The sequence below is a fragment of the Amblyraja radiata genome, chromosome 31, assembly GCF_010909765.2.
Source record: "Amblyraja radiata isolate CabotCenter1 chromosome 31, sAmbRad1.1.pri, whole genome shotgun sequence".
NCBI lineage: Eukaryota > Metazoa > Chordata > Chondrichthyes > Rajiformes > Rajidae > Amblyraja > Amblyraja radiata.
Genome location: NC_045986.1, coordinates 22,859,905 through 22,880,280, shown reverse-complemented (window position 1 = coordinate 22,880,280; position 20,376 = coordinate 22,859,905). Strand labels below are relative to the sequence as shown.

Here is a 20,376-nt window from a genome sequence, read left to right as displayed (position 1 = left end):
CCAATCCGACCTCTCTGTCCTGGGTCTCCTCCATTGCCAGAGTGAGCAACAGCGGAAATTGGAGGAACAGCACCTCATATTACGTCTGGGGTCCTTGCGTCCTTATGGCATTAACATTGAATTCTCCCAATTTGGCTAGCCCGTGCTGTCTCCTCCCCTTCCTTAACCCTCTAGCTGTCTCCTCCCACCCTCCCACCCTCGGGCTCCTCCTCCTCCTCCCCATTTCCTTCTTTCTTTCCCCACCCCCCATCAGTCTGAAGAAGGGTTTCGGCCCGAAACGTCGCCTATTTCCTTGGCTCCATAGATGCTGCTGCACCCGCTGAGTTTCCCCAGCAATTTTGTGTACACTTTCAAGATATGCAGCCTATCCTGATGAGTTATTCCAGCATTTTGTGTCTGTCTTGAGAATGTTGGCTGTTTTACTGAGGCAGCACAGTGCAGATGCAGTCAAAGGTGGAGTGGATGGACTGGACAGCCCTCTGCAAGGGCTTGTGGTCTTAAGAGGTGTTGCCACACCAAATTTGTACTGCACGCATCGAATTTGCCTGGCGCGTTTCCTATGAATCAGCCTAAATGGCATTTTCCTTGGCTATCGCCATACCTAACAGTTCCCATATGTAGAAATGACTGTTTTGAATGAACTTGATTGTCACAGCTCCCTCAAGTATAGGCAATTCAAAAAGTTCACAACTCTGTTACAGGCATGAGGCAGAAAAAAGAAAGAAAAAATAATAGTGATGGGGGTCCAGGGGACATTGGCCCCTGGTAGGATTCCAAGGGACAACGCAGATTTTTTTGATACTTGTATCTTGAAATGAAACCGTTTTCTTGCCTGTTTACCCTTAATTTCAGAGGCTTCCCCACTCACTCACAGCCTCCCCCCTCACTGCTCATATTCACAGGGACGTCCCCTCATACTCCCCCTTCTGCTCACCGGGGCTCGCACACATTCCCTCTACTTGCTTTAAAACGCTTATTGACAACAAAGCCCCAGCCTTTCCCGGCCCAGTGCGCTCCCGCTGCCGCCGCTACCTGGGCTCCCGGCCTTTCGCTTTGTCCCGCCCGACGTCCCTCTCGTCCAATCGGCGCCCTCGGTCATCAATCCCGCCCTCACTGTCTCGCGGAAATCCAATTTTAGATTTTTAACGAATTTCAAAATCCGTGGAGAAATCTCATGCCCGAGTTAAGCAATTTCTCAGCTAATTTGTAAACATCCTCAATCAAGATCCTGGAATTAGAGCCCTCACCTCATGCAAATACCCTCCCTCTATCCGGCCTGTCAAGTGTGCACTTCTCATTCATCTCCATTTCTGAAGCACACAGGCCCAGTCTACTTGTTCATTCCTTAGACAACTAAGCTTTGCCCACCATGGCTGCAATCTACACATAAATTTTTGTAGTTCTACCTCTTTGGCAATTACATCTCAGTCATAGACACACAGCAAGGAAACAGGCAGTTTGGCCCACTTTGCCTATGCCGACTAATATACCCCATTAGTCCCACCTGCCCACATCCCTTTAACCCTTTCCTATTCATGAACCTGTCCAAATGTCTTTTAAACATTGGCATAGCTTCTGCCTCAACCTCCTTCACAACTCATCTCATATACCCACCACCCTGTGTGAAGTTGCCCCTCATTCCATATACCTACCACCATAAGTGAAAAGTTCTTCTGCCCATATTTAGTAACTCCACAACTGAAGAATTGCAGGGCTTTGCTCTGACACATCTAATTGTGAATGATATTCAATTAATTGGCTAAGGTCTGACAATTCAATAAACATCTCTATCCTGTAATGGCAGATACCAGCAAGTAGTTATCAAACACTAGATTCACCCGAAGGGTTTAATTCACATATCTTAATCGCGATGTTCTGCGTCATCAGCTAATATTAGTCGTTTACTCCACGTGATACTAAGAAACGTTTGAAAGCACAAACTAAAAGCTACAGGACTAGAGTATGGCTTTTGTACTTAATCTGTGCTCCAGAGCTAGCGAGGCTGTTCCAATACAATTTTTTTAATCCTGGTGTTTTCCTGAAAACAGTTCGGATGTGCCCAATTCACAAAAAAAGACAAATCCAATCAACTAATTGTGTAACCAATCTACTCTTGGTCATCTGCAAAGTGCTGTTTTGTGGTATCAACAGCACAATTGAGAGGCACTTAGCAATAATCTACTCTCTGTACAAGTTTAGTGGCACAAGCACCACTACTTTGGACCTTGTCCCATACCTGGTATAAATGTGAGCCAAATATCTGAATTCTAAAGGTGATGCAAGTGATTATTTATGTCAACAGTACACCATTGTGGTATGAAGATATCTTTATAAACATTAAGTAACAAGTAACACAACATTGAAAACACAATGGATGGAGAGGTCACTACAGATTAAGATCATATCTGATAAAAAGTATAATCGCCTGGCCATGAATTTCAGTGGTATTGCCAAGATTTAAGGGCCTGTCCCATTTTCACGACCCAATTCACCTTTTTTACTCGTGGATATTTTTCATCATGGTAGAAAAAATGCCCCGACCTACTTGATGCCACGAGTACCTACGACCTTGTGATGACATGCTGCAAGTGAATGAATGAATTTCTTTATTGTCATTGCACATGGTACAACGAAATTTAAAAGTCAATCCCACGGTGCGATTCACAAGAGCAATTTTAAATATATAAGAAAAGGTAAAAATATATACATTAAAAAAAATAAAAATAAGATAAATAACAATAGCAGCTGAGGTAGAACCATTCAGTTGAATGTGAGTGTTATTTCTTATTTTGCATTGTTAAGTTCACGTATGGCTATGGGGTAGAAGCTGTCTCTGAGTCTGTTTGTGAGAGTTTTGAAAGACCTGTACCGTCTGCCTGAGGGCAGCAGGTAGTACGAGTCAAGGACAAACTCGACAGAGGTCGTGAAAGTGGGACAAGCCCTTTAGGATCCCACTACCAATATATTGAGGACCAGGCCAATACATTGTTTCAAGAGTTGTTCACAGGCTGCATGTCCCATTGTGACTTGTCTGACAGCCCTCGTATCAGTCCTCCCATCCCAGGAATCAGACTGTAGTGGATAATCTCAGCATGTATGCCAATTTTGTCCATTTAATTAGAGCCAAATCATTGTGAACTACTTGCAGCAGCCCACAAATTGCCTATAATTGCCATATCTCAACATATAATGCATGATTAGTTCCCTTAAAAACACTCATTCGAATCAGCAGCCCTAGCAAATAAAAACAGTGAAATCCATGATGGGAATAACTATGGTAGACAGCGTTGTAAATGCACAAAAAATAAGTATATTTGTATTTATTTTGCAACGTGTAGATTTTATATTTAAATGAACTAGCACTTAAGACAAGTATTTGTTCCCTGGTGGGGGAACAAAATAGCAAACGTACAAAATACCTTATTTTAAAAACAAAGCTTAGAGAATGCTAGTTCAATTTACATTCATATGCAGTAACAAAAAATCCTAAGACACGAAGAAATGTCACAACTATCCATGTCCTGGGAAAAAGGAATTTAAGGTAAAAATGGTCAATGGCAGCATTTGGGAACTAGGACCGTAAACCACAAGGAAATTAATCAAATTGAAGCTAATTAAAACCACAAATAAATGCTGAGTAACATGAGCAGTCATCCACACCCTTTTTTCTAAATCATAATAATATTTTCTTTACCACGCGGCGCAATGGGTTATTTCAGAGGGAAGTACAATTGTGTTAATATAAATTGATTTAAACTTGTAATAAATTGATTTAAACAGGGTTGATAAGTGGGAAACAGATTCTGGTAAGACAATTGTAATCGTAATTAAAACGAGAAGGGATCATCTAATTACAAAATAAAAATGGATCTTCCAACATGTTGGGAAATAAATATCAGACATTTTGCCATTGAATTTTTAATACTTTATTGACAACAGTATTTGGTTGTTTGTTGGTTTCTGTTACATTTTGTATTGAACTGGCAATTATATGTTAGCTGGAAAAGATATTCCTGCAAGTGATATACGCATCCTAAATTGTGAGACTCAAATAATAAATTGCACGATTCTAGGATTTAAAGGTCAGTCACCCAGAAAAACACACAAATAATGATTTCTCAAGATGCACAAGTGGGCAGTTACACCCATCCAACTGTCATTATGATGGATAATCAATTTATACACTAAATATCTTGATGACTGAGAAATAGAATTATATTCTTAAATCTAATGAATTGAGAAGTATTTAAGTTAGTAGACAAGAGCAATTAAGCCTTTAATCAAATGATCACAGGACTCCAAGATTAAGAGCCAAACATAACAAAGATCAATGCAAGTTCAATAGTAAGATGTAAAATAGAATGCATTCTGGTTCGTGTTTGCTACAAGCGATTATTAATGTTTTATGACAATTACCCGTGACAGGGATATGGGCAGTTGATAGGTCATTGCTGAGGCAACACCTGAAATCTAACATGCACTTTTACACATCGAAAGGATAATATGCAAGGGAATGGCCAGCATCATTAAATTAAGAAACAATTTGTACATACATATCAGGAACACGTCATCAGGTTCCCACCTGTTCAATTTGATAAAATCATGGCAGATTAGATGATAATCTCAACTCCACTCATCTACTTTCACAACCTTGCATATTCACCTTTGTGAAGCTAGTGCTACATTGCATGCAAATTTATATCACTATGAAATGGAAGTATATTTTAAATTTACCTGTAGCCCAATGAAACTTACCTTAAGTATCCATGGAAATGTGTGATCTTCAAGTTCTAATTGGCGAATTCATCCACAATGGCAGTGTAATAATTGCCCAATGACTACGGCACAATTCTAAGCACTTGACCCATAATGATGAGCTGAAATACAACTTTTTTGGGCCATGTGTGTTTAGGCAATTTTAGAAGATTTTTTTTAAATCCCCATGAGAAATCTACAATAATGCATTTGAGCAATTAAGGAGTTGTTGCATGCACCCTAGTTTTCCATCATTCATTTCAGATTGTGTAGAACAGACAATAGTCTGGATGGGAATGTTTTGACACATCGTCTCAATCTCTCTGGAGCCAGGGCAGGAATTGACCACAATTGGAAAACTAGCTGCAGAGAGTTGGAGTAGCCATCTTCACCCTAGAAGAAACATTATAGCAGAGAGCAAATTATCAATCCTCAAAATACTATTTATGATGTTTCTTTATGTCCTTCTTCAGTAAATGACAATTCTGTGAAATAGTTACTTTTGCAAATCTCTGGTGGTTTAAAACAGAAATTCCCAGTAAGGTTTGTGATATTTAAGTGGAACTATTAAACATTTGAATTACATAGACAGCAGAAAAGTGAAAATAGTGCAGGGATCTCAACACTGATTTCAATTAAAAATACATATCCTGCAGTGGAAACTATATTAGAACCAAAAAAAAGCAGTTGAAAAGGGAGAACATTCCAAATAACATTGCATTTATAAAATTATTGCAAAGATTTCTCCAGTACAGATATTCTTATCAATTAGCCTGCGAGATAAACTGCAAAATACATATCAGGATGCTGCCTGCTGGGATGGGAAGCAACAAGGAAAGTTAAGGAAACTTAGAAAAAACCCCAAAGTGCTAGAGTAATACAGCGTGTCAGAATGCATCTCTGGAGAATATGGACCGTTACTTCAAACTTACAATACATTTGTACATAAAATTCCTACATACAAAAAGGTATTTTATAAATCAGTATTGTAACTGATCTAACATCCCAAGAAAATAAAGATGGGAGAAAATTCAGTGCATAAAGAGACGAGAAATTTTGCATTTTTAATTTGATTTAAAAAAATTGTTAAGCTCCAAGCATCAACAATTGGAGTACTAGAGGTTTTAATGGGGACAGACGTATGCAGCACATACAATATACATACATTAGTACTTGGATTCATTGCACGTGTGCTTCAAGAGAATAACATTTTAAATTATTTGACCATTTCCACATGCCCGAAACTTTGCCCATCTCCTTCGCTCCATAGATGCTGCTGCACCCGCTGAGTTTCTCCAGCATTTTTGTGTACCTTCCACATTAGTACAACTGCAGTGACATTGGTGGGAAATATTATAGAAGAGTGAATGAAAGATCAAACCTACATGTCGACATACAAGATTCCACAACAGGTCAATAGTTTTGGGACATGCGACGCAACCAAAATAATAGGTTTAGCTGGTTGTTTATCTCATTTGTGGGATTGGCTTTAGGGTTTCCCTGTGTACAGGAACAACACTGGAAGTGGTTCATTGGCTCTGAAGTTGAAACTTTCTGAGGACTTGGTGCATCCTATGAGGCAATTCTTCATAAGATGTTTATGATGAAAGGATGAAAATATGTCCATTCCTTTCATCATAAACATCTTATGAAGAATTGCCTCATAGGATGCACCAAGTCCTCAGAAAGTTTCAACTTCAGAGCCAATGAAACACCTCCAGTGTTGTTCCTGTACACAGGGAAACCCTAAAGCCAATCCCACAAATGAGATAAACAACCAGCTAAACCTATTATTTTGGTTGCGTCGCATGTCCCAAAACTATTCAAAGAGCAACCAAAAAAAGACAACCCAGAGATCCATGTTTTTTTTTAAGCTCAATACTTACCCAATGTGGTAGTAGGTACACACATTTCCCTTTTCACTTCTTCACATTCAAACCTCACATCTAATCTACCACTAATGTTGGAGATGATTATAGATTATAAATAAAACCTCCAAAATCTAAACTTTCAAATGTGATAATTAAAACTGTAGAAAATTTTCAAACTTTGCTACGGATCTCCACTAATAGCTGAAATCTTCAATGAACTCACCCAAATCACTTTAAAACACTTGACAGAATTAGTAGCTTTTGCCAGTTTGGGACTATGCTACCAAACCAACATCAGCAAAACATTTAAATTTTAGCAACAATAAAAACCAGGACACATCTGCTATTTATTCTAGAGTACTCATACAATAACCCTACCTTTAAATGTCAACATTTTACCAGAACTCCGGTAAACCCCCTATGATTAAAAAAAACAGGAAATCGCAGGAAGAAAACATTCACCTGGTGCTGGGAATGGTAATCTCTAGTAAACAAAGTCAGAAAATTGAATTACAGCTTCCATGAAAATGAAGTAATTTGCTTCAGGAGACCTATTGTTGATGTAAGAAATGTTCATCTATTTAAACATCTATTCACCGAAAAACGTTAACTTTAAGCAAAATCCAAGATAGGCTCCCACTGGGAATCCTCATGACACTTCTACTTAAACTTAGAACACCATCAAAAACAATAAATGATTACCATATTAAGTAACCAGATTTTTAGACTTTAGATACACAAAAAAAAAGATAAAAAGAAACAAAAGGATATCCCCAGTAAATAAGCATCAAGTACTTTCTGATAGGCCAAGCACAACATCCAGAATGCAAATAAGTTTGCCTAAGATTTTGAATTAGCTATACACTGATCAGTATTAGAGATCAGAATTAGTCTTAGCTGTAATATAAAGGAACTCACCAACCCAGTACCAGATTTAAAAAAAAGGATGCTCACTTGAAAGAGATACCAGTGGGCTACTCACACCCATGGAAGCTATACCCCCCCCATGAAATTAAATTGTGACAATTTTAAAGGAGAAAATGAAAAGCCCTATTTATTTTTTGAGTGGAAACAAGATGCAAAATGAACATCTTCGAAACATTTATCAATGTTTATGTTTGGAGAATGAAATCAAAACCTGTAAAATATATAAAGACCTGAAAAGGTTAACTTTTAATGTACGAGATACATTCTTAAGAAATTTGCATAATTTCCACGTTTATTTTTCTGTCTTTTATCGTGTCAGAATGCAGAGACGAGAATGTTCAGTCAAGTTAAATTTTTATTAAGAATTACCTACAATGACATTTTAAAAAATGGGCTTCAAAACACACTTAACTCAAGCAGTCATTTATTATTCATTCACAATAAACTCGCAGAAAACACAAACGTACACTCTTGTTCAAGATTAACACTGAGCTCACACAAGTCATCTCCGGCAGGCAATACACAATACACTCCCCAGAATATTGTTCCTTCATAACACCACATCATTTCACTTGTCCACACTTACAAATCAGTAATACAAAAATACATCACCAACCATTCGGCACACATGGTTAACAGGGAGGGGAAAGATACAAACTATTCAGGGGTTGAAACTAGATTAAAAACATTAGCAGTCCTCTTTGTAGCTTTTTAGGGACTGACGGAATTGCATTTACCAAACAACCTGCAACTTAATTCAAGCGTAAAGCAAAATTATTTTATTGTGCACTTTATAATTAGAAGAATGTTTATTTCAGTTAGAATTAAACCCTTTGCAAATATTTATTTTCTAACTCAAATTGCAACCCAATGTTCTGATTTTTTTAGATTTTTTAAATACTACCGAACTGAGATTTTCTTGGTTTCAACCCCTGGAGAAATTCATTTCACTAAACACAGTCAACATTTTCCAATTACTCAAGGTACAAGCAAATATCACCACTCCAAAGTTTTTTCTCCCTCATCAGCCACGGACGTCCTTTGTGAATACAAGAAAAACATTCGTACTGTATCCCACTTCTCCTCTGCATTCTCTCACCATGCCAAGGGATTGAGAGCCACATCTTTCCATGCTTTAAAATGCACCACCAGGTCTGCATGCGCTCTCTCCTTCCTCGCTCATACTAGCCCTCTCATTCGTTGGCACCATCATGGCATCAATCCCATACCAGGCATCAACTTATGTTATTACAGCTCTGCATTATATCTTGTTTCACAGCGCTGATAAACGAATCGATGAAAAGAACAGTAGAGGACAAAAATGGAACACCAACCGTGGTCCCTTTGAATAGAACCTGAACCTCCGTGCAGCCTGTAGTTATGTGGCGAAATGGTTTAGAGAAAGCATTTTCTATACATATGTAGGTGCTCATGCTTGGAGATCCAGACCACTCCTTAAAAAAAAATTCAATTATGAAAACTCTACATAATATTCTATTAAACATTAGATCAAGTTTTTGTACCCAAGTTAAAAGATTTTCTACACAATGTTGCTCATTTCCTATTTGCAGCTGCTTAAACAATACCTCCACAACCCTCCTTTGGCTAGCAGAGCTGGTAAAGACTACATTTAGCAGGGAGTTAATTCTAAACTTTAAGATGGATAATTTGGAATGAAACAGCAATATCCCAGTGCACATAGATTCACTACTGGACATTCAATGCAATGAATGATCTAATCTGGAAAACCAGCAATTCAACAAATGTATCAACTCAAGAGATTAACAATATATCTTTAGCAAGGGTCTTTTTAGATTCACCAATGCTGCTCTCATAGCATGGTTACGTAACTTGCTTGATGTCCAATGTGGAACTGAAGTGTTATTTGCTAGTACAAAGTCAAGAAAACATTTAGAAGAATTATGTAGATCTGGCAAAACTTAACCGTGATCCTGCAGAGGTTATACAATTATAAATGAAAACATGGGTGCAATTGCATTTCAATTTTAAAATGCTTTGGATTCAAAAACATACCAGCCTTTAACCGTAACTCATTCCAAAACCTTTAGCTCACCAATATACTTATAGATGTTTATGACATTTTCAAAATTACAGAAAGCAAAGGGGGTGTTACTCTTAAATGTAATAACATTTGAAAATAATACTCCTAATTGCATTGAAGGCATAGTGTCTATTCACTTATGTCATTATGCACATTAAACAGAAAAGACTTGGAAGCAGGAGCCAAATTTGCAAAATCGAAGGCCAAATTATTGTAAGCCAAAAAAAATGCAGATAGAAACACAAAAGATGCGATTTAACAAGTCAATATTAGTTTAAATATTTGTAATCCTTAGGCTGGTTAAACTCTATTTGAGACTTCAATGAAAGCCCTTGCAAAAGACATCTGCTATAAAGATCATTCTCCCCTTTACCACAAATTTGCATTAAATTCAGAAAAAAATGGTTTCTATGGAGGATGTAAATAATACCTCTACTGAGGTATAGACACAAGTGCACAATGGTTATTAAAGATCCATTATGTCCACTGTGGGGGGAAAAAAAAGGTGAAGATAACCAGATCCAAATTGATATTCAGCTCCGATTACCCAATGTAATGCCTTTTCAGCAACTCACTTTTTCATTTAATGAGAACATTTCAAATAAATTCTATGACCAGACAGGGAAATTCACTCAACATAGTTCATATTCAAGAAAAGTTCATTGCTAGAAGGATTGCCAATGGAGAAAATGCAAAGCCAATTAATTTGGGTGAACGTATTCACTGGTATTATGACAAAGAGTTCATCGTGAGGTACTGGTAAAGTGGTTTCGTTTTTAGATATCTTTTGGAAGTATTTTCTCTATACAGTTTAGAACTGTTTTGGGTACACACAAGATAGAACCTGGATTAGGAGAAGTGAATTTAACCAATTAAAAAAGGCTATCTTGGTACAATGATAGCATTATTACAAAATATATGCAGTTTACTAGGTAATAAAAGGTAGAAACCTTTGTCTACCCTGCACATACATTTGGAGTAAAACTGCACCTCAGTCAGCTGAAGTTATAACTTCATAGTCTTCAATAGGAATGAAAGGGCCGGGTTACCCATGCTGTTCAACACTAACTTGGACATTGTGTCAAATGCTCAACACAACTGAGAGACTGGAGTTCATAGAAGAGTAACAACTGTGTGCACATAAATTACAGTTCATTAGTTTAAGAAATTAAACTCATGACAGAACTACATACTGCAGTATGAATCAGGAACAGGAAGAAGCACTTTCAAAATTCACCTTATCATCAGTGTCTTGAATGACATTGCAAGGCAACTGCTTAAAAATTTTCTTCAATTATATAGCAAGAAAAAGTTTGTGAAAACCTACTTTTGTGTTTACTTACCATTATTTAAATCTCTACACTCTTTCTTCACATTTGCTAAGCACGTACAAATCTTTTTACATTCCCCAACCCGATGATTTGGACTCCATGCTGGATCCAAAACCAGAGCTGAAACCAGGACCACCTGAATTGGATGCCGACCCCCAACCTAATGCACCGGAATTTGAGCTATACGTATTATTATTTGTTCCAAATGGCTGATTCTGTTCCCTTGGTACATTGCCTTGATTTTGCTGTGGGTTTGCCCCTGCAGCACCAGATTGATTCTGTTGACTAGCCAGCATTCCCATCATTCCCCAACTACTCTGTAGGGCTGCCTGGGCAGCAGCCATCATTGCTGGGTTAATACTAAAAGCTCCAAAATTCATTCCTCCCCCACTCATGTTACTGTTCGGACTGCCACCCAATCCTCCCCCACCACCCCTGTTGTTTCCAAACCCACCCTGATTGCCAAAGCCACCCTGGCTGTTTGTGAATCGTCCTCTATCTATCTGTTGTCTAGCATTCAGATGCTTAGGTTCGGCATTGGAAATATGCACGCTGACCCCCTTAATGATCAGATCTTCACCACACAGAGACTGGGCAACCTGTGAAAGAAAGCAAACCACAATGAAATTATGCAAGATAATAAATTACTAATAAGTAATTAACTACACAATGATGCTCAGCTCTCTGGGATGCAGAACCCCTCTTGGTTATATCAATTCCAATTTAAATAGAAGAACCAAATGAGAAAATATGCGATTCTAATACTTTATCAAAACAGAAAAATTAAATAAAAACAAAAGCATTAATATGCTTCATACAATGCTTATACTGAATTATTCCCAGTGCTTCAACAAGACTTATTGCAAATAATGATGCAGCTCAAAATTATGTCTGTAAACAAATTGTGACATCATCCCTCAATTCAATAGTCGCCAGAATTGCTTATGCTTATAACTATGTAATATCCCAACTTAAAATATCTTAATATACTGGCACCTATAGTACACAAAACTGGAGTATGGCTTTTCAACATTTTTTGACAATATTATATGTATCTTCAAATATCTGATTATGTGAATGAACCAGAAAGTAAGTTGCCTGATAAAGTCTTCTGGTCAGAAGTATATGACAATTACTTGGGGGATGGAATATACAATGTAAAACAACAAAACTTACAAACTAAAGCTCAGATTTTAACTAACTCAAATCTTAGAAAGCTAAAAGTTTAGCATTTTCACTTTTATAAAAACCTACCTGGTCATCAGCAAAAGTGACAAAAGCAAAAGCACGGAAAGGTTTAGGTATAAATACATCGGTGACATCTCCAAACTGGGAAAAAAACTGACGGAGTTCATCAGCACTCATGTCCTCAGTGCAGCGACCCACAAACACTTTCCTGCTTCTTAATGGCTCATCTGCATTTTGCTGAAAAAATAAAATGACATATAATATCAGGACATTTTCCTTCCTAGTGAAGCAGATTTGCTGCTTTACCATCCAGCTCAACACTTCAGTGGTGTTGGACAAGCAGATTTTCCCAGACTATTAGTACTGTAATTCCCAATTAATTTTTTTAAAGTTAAAGTAAAATGAGAAATGTACTGCTAAACCCAGTATATTTAAAGGGAGTGCAAGATCAGGTGGCCTGGCGAGTGGATAGTGAGAATGGTAGACATCAACTGATGAGCCGAATGCCAAATCACTGAGAATTTAGAATAGTTCAATGGGGAACCATTGCAGTTTTATTGTGCTATCAGGGGAATGAACTGGACAAAGATAAAAAACTGCAGGCGCAGGAAACTTGAAATGCAAAACAATTGGAAAATAAATATTAGGTAGCATCTAGACAAAGAAACAGATAACATTCTAAAGTAAAAAATTAAAAATGCTGGTGGACCCTAAACAGGCCAGACACCATCTATGGAGAGAAATGGATAGTTGACATTTTAAGTTCCTTTAGGAACATTTTAGGTTAACAATTAACATTTTAGGTTAAGACCCTTCATCAGAAGAAAACAATTGGAAGAGATGGTCATGGAGGCATGCAGAGACAAAGGAAATATGAAATTGAGCTGACAAAGCAAAGGCAGGCAATATTACCGCGGATTAAATTGGAAATTTCCTCTGGTTGATGTTAATACAGGAACTGAATGGCTTACGAAATGCTGGTTGAGAAAAAGTTATATTTTGATACAACCAATGTAAATCTATAGAAGGCTTATGTAAATTTACCATATTCTTGGACTGACAATAACCACTCAGAGTTTGTGTTGTGTTTCCAGCTTTATTTCAAATTTCTAAAAGCTGCAGATTTTTATCTTACAGCAGTTGCCAACCCATTCAATTTGATTTCAGAATGAGCTTCCACTCACAAATCGTTCCAACTGCAAGAGCACATTTATAGCTCTCACATTCCTTGATCTACCATTGAAGACCTAACCTGCATTATCTCGCGAAGACTATTCCAAAGCAATTCCTAGCCATTTTACATCTAAAAATCAGCCCATAAAAAACGAGCCTACATCCTATTTTGAAACAAGCCCCATTTACACAAAAATAAAAAAATGCAAATGTTAAAAATCTGTGCTCAGTCTGCAGAAGCAAATCCAAACTGTTGCCTGCCACTTTAATTCCCCATGCTACTTCGACCCGTTTGTGGCCTCCTGCACTGCAGAATTAGAGTGCGGGAATAATTCTGCCAATAATTGGCAAAATTAACCCGCTTAGGCTGGATGAATTGCATTTAAAAAATGTCCATCCATGTCCTCACATTGAATAAGCACATGAAGGTAGACGAAAAAGGAAAATGGATGGAAAAGGTCAGAGAATGATACATAACACCAGAGTTTAAAAATCAAGATTAAGAAATAATTCAAGGCTTGAGGTTGCTTACGTTCGTACATTGTAAACACACGAAACGTGTTATACAAGGAAGATATATTGCAAATTTACATTGGATTATTATTCTGCGGATAAGAAACAAATCACTTGAATCCCTGAAATCTGCTCTGCTATTTAATAGGCTAATGGTTTACCCGATTTTAACTCCGTAGCAATACAGACTACTGAGTTTAAATAGAGTTCAGGCCAACAACTGTGAATGATATTGAAGATTAAATTTCAGGATAATTATAGATACAAAAACAAGAGCAGTGAGACATGAGGTCTACTACTATCCTAGTTTCAGTGCAAGACAAAGGAAAATTAGCACCAAAAGATGTGGAATTGATATGGGACAGAATAGAGACGATTTCAAAAATTTTGACAAATGGAAAAAAACTATTCAATTTGACAAAAACAAATCGGACCGTGGTAAATTGAAGGCAAAGAAGAGAATTCGTAATAGAATATTCTTTAAGCAAAAGTGTTCTGGCTACAGAATAAGTACATTCCTATAATACAGGATAGGCAATCCAAGCCAAAGCTCCCTTAACAAAACAAAAGCATATATGACAGATGCAGGTACTTGGCATTAGTCAGAACTGAGCAAATTCAAAGAAAAAAGAGAAAGAAAGGTAGGTTTACAGAGAAGGTAGACAAAAATGCTGGACAAACTCAGGGGGTGAGGCAGCATTTATGGAGAGAAGGAATAGGCGACGTTTCGGGTCGAGGCCCTTCTTCAGACATAGAAATTTGCTTTCAGCTCTTTATATAGTATTTTTCTTCTCAGGAAGATGTTAGCATAAACTAACTACAACCTGATGAAGAGAAAAATAAAAGCACATACCTTGGAATTGGGAAGTTTGCAATCACACCATCGTCCATCAATCATGTGTCGTTGCGACATCACTTTCACTTGTGTTTCATATTCTGTGAACCTGACGAAGCCAAACCCTTTTGAATTCCCAGTTTTGGTATCTCTCTTCACCTGTAGATGTACGAGTTATTTCAGAAGATTTATGCAAGTAATTACAAGAAGCCTCCATGTACAGCAAATTTCTATTGCATCAAAATGTTTAATATACAAACTTTAAAAACAAGATTGCAACCGCAACACACATTCGACCAAGTTAAGATTTAATCAGACTCAGGTTCGACCAGACTACAGGTGCTGTCTGTATGGAGTTTGTACGTTATCCCTGTGATGGCATGCGTTTTCTCAGAGATCTTCGGGTTTTTCCCCACATTCCAAAGACGTCCAGGTTTGTTGGTTAAATGGCTTGGGTTTGTATACTTGGCATAAGTATAAATTGTCCCGTGTGTGTTTAGGCTTGTCGGTGCGTGTGAATTGCTGGTCGGCACAGACTCGGTGGTCCGAAGGGCCCGTTTCAGCACCGAATCTCTAAACGATATTTAGAACTAGACTAAGTGGGACCCGTTGGGTCCCAGAATCACACGGGAGGGCTGGTCCCCCAACGCAATATTTCACCTCTCCACCAATTCCAATATTGGTGGCCAGTGGGGGGCATTCTGGAGTGCTAGTATGGATGCTGTGGGGTGAAGGGTCTGGTTTCCAGAGGGCTAGTATGGACATTGTGGGCCGAATGGATTCTTGGACTGGCGGCTCAGTCACTCAAGCCTGTTGTGCTGGCAGCTCACTCACGGCTCGTGGGCTGGTAGTTGACCCACGACTATTTCTTGAAATTCCATTTCATGCAGGGTGCAAGGCCACCAAATTCAAGTGCAGTTTCTTACCACTGCAAGCAAGGTGCAAGGCCACCAAATTCAAGTGCAGTTTCATACCATTTCAAGCGATTCGTGACCTCTCCCTTCTCCATCGTGCAGAGACTGAGCCACGCCAGCACTTCTGGGTTTTATAGACCCTCCCACCAGTAGGGGCGTGCCCTTCATGGCATGATTGACAGGAGAGAATCTCAACATTTTTTTTAACACTAATAACTATTTTATTTTTTATCGATGGGAAAAAAACCCCGTCACCTGATGAGCGGAGGGGTAAGATGGCTAAAAATCACAGCCATACGTGGTAGCGTTTTTTCTAAAATCAATATAAAGTTTAAACAGGAAGTGGCCAAGACTTTTAATTATATAGAAGGCAACTTTAATTAGGCAAGGCGACTTTAATTAGGCAAGGCAACTTTAACATTTCCAAACCAAAGGCAATACAGATTTAGCATTTCCAAACCAAAGGCAACACAGCTTTAGCATTTCCACACTATATTTTCGAACCACATTAAGGGCACTGACAGGTCAGTAAAACCACTCACAGTTTAGTAGACATGTGTTCAGTGTTATTCACAGCTCAGACTGAGAGGCGTGACCCTCTCGCTCCCCCATCTTGCAGAGACTGACTGAGGCACTCAACATTTCCGGGTTTTAGTCCCTCAGGAGAGAGAATCTCAACATTTTTTAAACACTAAAAACTCTTTTATTTTTCATCGGTGGGAAAAATTCTCTTGTCCTGCTCAGCGGAGGGGGGACGCGAGTAAGATGGCCAAAAATCACAGCCGTAAATGTCAGTGTTTTTTCTAAAATCAATATACAGAACAGGAAGTGGTCAAGATCAGACTTTTAGTAATATAGAAGATAAGTTGCAGGGTTATAGAGCAATGAGTGGGGAAATGGTACCTATATCATTGAAGATAAAAGGCAAAATGCTTCAAAAGCAGCAAACTCAGCTCAAGGTAGACAAAAATGCTGGAGAAACTCAGCGGGTGAGGCAGCATCTATGGAGCGAAGGAAATAGGCAACATTTCAGGCCGAAACCCTTCTTCAGACCTTCTTTCTGCCCGAAACATTGCCTATTTTCTTCGCTCCATAGATGCTGCTGCACCCGCTGAGTTTCTCCAGCATTTCTGCCTACCTTCGATTTTCCAGCATCTGCAGTTCCTTCTTGAACAAATTCAGCTCAAGAATGTGTACAAACTAATGTGTACAAACTAAAGTTTCAGCTGTTTGGTACAAATTATTTCTGCAAACAAGATTTATAATCAACACAAAATTTAAGCGTAGTACGAGAATCTTAAATTAATCCGTATTATACAACTACAGAGTTGTTTGTATATAGCAAAAATATAGATTTGGAACATTTTATGGCCAGAGTGTATTTGGATGTTACAATACAATGCCACCTGTGACATGAAGCTCACCTGTACCATAATGACTTCACCGAAAGTACTAAAATAATCTTTTAAATCCTGCTCTGACGTCTTCCAGGGAAGGCCAAGAATGATGAGGTCCGATGTCTTCTGAACTGCTCTCTTCACTTTCACAGCTGAAGATGCATCAGTTTCATCCATTTTCCTTTTGTTGTCTAGATCCAAAGACAAACAGATATCTGGGTGTGAAAGTGGTCCATCACATTCTACCCCCTCCCCTCTCCCCGGCGTCCCTAACAGCCAGGACAATATATCAACTTAAATGCAAAATGGTCCAGCCTAAACCTGAACAGAGGGGTCTTGACCCTAAACATCACCCATTCCTTCTCTCCAGAGGTGCTGCCTGTCCCACTGAGTTACTCCAGCATTGTGTCTACCTTAAACCAGCATCTGCAGTTCTTTTCTGCACATGCACATTTTAAAGTTAACTCAGACATGCACAAGTATAGGGGGGTTGCACGTAAGGTCACTGGGTCAGAGGGCTCGACGCACGGAGCCGCTAAATCCAACTGGAAGACATCCGTCACTTCCGGTATATGTTATTAATGCTAGAAATGCGTACTTTCCTACCTGTTAAAAACCGCCAAAATGTTGAATTTTTGCGCTGAAAAAAATTGTGGGAGTCGGGGTAAATGTGAGAGACATGGACCCAACTTTAGAATTCCAAAAGTGAAGCGAAATGAAGGTATAGAGAAGTGAGAACTGAAGGGACAACAACAGCTAAAGTGCTTGGTAAACATTGAAAATATTATGAATTATCGCGTTTGCTCACTGCATTTCATCAAGTAAGGCATTATTTGTGGTTTTATCTTGATTCCTTTGGCATCTAAAAATTCTCAGAAGTGATATATCTGGCTGTAAATTGTTCTTCAGATGCGTTTTCATTTTGTATGTAAAAACCCACTTGGTAACCATGGGCGATTTAAAAAAATTACAGCCAGATGTATCACTTCTGAAACTTTTTAGATGCCAAAGTAATCAAGAAAAAACACAAATAATGCCTTAGTTGATGAAATGCAGTGAGCAAACGGACAATGTTCGCTAAGCACTTTGGCTGTTGTTGTCCCTTGAGCTCTCGCTTCTATCTACCGTCATTTCTCCTCACTTTTGGAATCGTGAAGTAGGCTAAATGTCTCACACGCTTATCCCAAATTCCATAATTATTTACAGCGCAAAAACTGACAATTTCAGCGTGTTTTAACGGGCCCGCTACGCTGGAAACTATGGTAAGTGCCTACCTGCAGTACATCGCATGTAATCCATTTGGAGTAGCCTAGCAACAGTACGGGTCATGGGTCGTGACCCGACTGCCGTGAAACCTCCCTATAGGAAACATCAGAACCAATGGTTTGTACCCATTACACCGAGCTCCAGCATTTTTGTGTACCTTCAATTTTCCAGCACCTGCAGTTCTTTCTTAAACACCGAGTTCCATTTTCCTTTTACAACAAATTGTAATTTAAAAAATGAACTGGTACTTCCCATCAATACGGAATTATTTCCTGAATCTGCAAGGACAAATTCAGCACTCATCCTGCACTTGCACTGTTCCAGATGACAAAACACCCAGTTTCATGGATTTAGTGGATTTTCATTACGTAGATTTCTATATCCCAAAGAACACGGAAACGAAGACTGAACTCCAACTGTGTCCCAAGAGAATCTTTGAAAGGCAACCTTGTGACTCTAATCCTTGCAATAAACACCAACATACAATTTGCCTTCAACATTTACTGAAACTGCAGGCTTACACCTCCTGAAATCAGCATCTTCAGATCCCTCTGATCAAGGCATACTACATCCCCTTCCCAGGGCCCAAAACTCCAAAAGATGCTGGAATCTTAGGTAAAAAACAACCTGGAAAGCCTTGACCGGCTTTTCAGCAACAGTGTTTGTTGCCCTTGAGATAGATGTGTTAGTTCTCAAGACCAGACAAGGGGAGTGATGTGTAGAACAAAGTCTCAAAATGGCTTAATAGCTGTAGTTGCCAGTACATTACATGCCCCGACCCAAAACGTAGTTTGTCTTCCCCCCCCCCCCCATCACAGATCCTGCCTGACCACCTGTTCCTCCAACAGACTGGGTTTTTTTTCCAATTGGTGGGGGAGGGATGATACTCCCTCCAATCGTTTTGACTGATTTCTAGAGCATTCCCAATATTATTTTTAGATACTCATTATATTTTTTGAATAACATTTTCTGCCCCCTCTAACCATATCCCTCCTTCCAGTCTCACATCTGATTCCAACGCTACCTTCATTGCCTGGCACCCTTTTTGTCTCCTTTTCACCTCACACGGGAGAACCGAGTTCCTCCAGCACTTTGTTTTTCACTAATCACTCCAACATGTTGTCTCCTGTGCTGCCACGATTTTTTTTTACATTACTTTTTCCTCAGAGCAGTAGCAAGCACAACTGTGCCGACGCCTGTGCCACTAACCACCACCAGACCAGCCTGCCCCCTCCCCAACCAGGCAGACCTGCCACTAACCCCCTCCCTTCCCTCCGTTACAGGTGTCAGAGGTTATGGGGAGAAGACAGGAGAATGAGGTTGGGAAAGAAGCCATGATTGAGTCGAGTGGACTGATGGGCCGAATAGCCTAATCCTGCTCCTATCACTCATGACCATTCTCTCTCCCTACCAAACCTTGACGACCTGCTTCTCCCACTCCCTCCACCCTCCCTTCCCCTCCTCCTCCCACGCCAGAGCAGACCAGGCCGCACCTTTCGGGTAGTTCACTACGTAGACCAGGTTGCCCCATCCGTTGTCGGGGGCGTGCAGGATGCCCTCCACCAGCCGCACCCCTCGCATACACTGGTTTTCCGGGTTGCGGTAACGCAGGCCGCACGACCCCGGGAACTGCGCCGCCACGGTGGACAACAGCACCGTGCCGTCGTCTTCCGACGGGATCTCCATCGGCTCCTCCGACTCCTCCTCGGCCACACGTATGTACTCTGCCATGGCCAGGGTGGAAAAGAACAAACGCAAACGCGTAGCTATAACGGCGAGAAAACAAAAATTAAGACGTGAAAAGCCTCGGGAGGAAGGTGAGCCCGGACCGTTGGTCGTTCAACGACGGAGCCCGACAACAAGCTCACAAAATGGAGGCGGCTAGTCACCGACACGCGCTTACAACCGCTTCTGCGTGGCGCGTCATCAGTTCTTGGGCCAAACGTCGCCAGTAACGGGGCTGAACGTCATCACATGCTGCAGATGTCACCAAAGTCACCCCCCCACATCGGCGAAAACATGTCCGCTCGTCGGAGAGCTTGACTGTAAAATGCATTTTCTTCTAAAGTGCCTGGTAGGATTGTGAATTGGTCACTGATATTTTCACTTATTATAAAATCGAAGGAAAGAATTGGATATCTTTT

General features: G+C 39.6%; 1 protein-coding gene across 3 annotated transcripts in view; it reads right to left on the bottom strand.

Moving 5' to 3' along the window:
• LOC116990434 (TAR DNA binding protein) overlaps positions 1-20,152 on the bottom strand; it is a 36,368-nt gene extending 16,216 nt beyond the window's left edge. Inside the window, exons 1-6 of one of the 3 annotated variants that reach the window (XR_004416546.1) lie at positions 19,726-20,110; positions 16,994-17,157; positions 14,674-14,814; positions 12,201-12,371; positions 10,601-11,545; positions 7,891-10,565 (exon numbers count right to left, since the gene is read on the bottom strand). Coding sequence is in view for 2 of the 3 variants with exons in the window: in XM_033048093.1 (XP_032903984.1) it covers positions 11,015-11,545; positions 12,201-12,371; positions 14,674-14,814; positions 16,994-17,157; positions 19,726-19,963 (1,245 nt within the window). In the remaining variant the exon portion in view is untranslated. Of the gene's footprint in view, positions 1-7,890; positions 11,546-12,200; positions 12,372-14,673; positions 14,815-16,993; positions 17,158-19,725 lie in introns of those variants that run through there. The other 2 variants (XM_033048094.1, XM_033048093.1) reach the window with 2 other exon arrangements.
• Between the last annotated feature and the right edge of the window lie 224 nt (positions 20,153-20,376).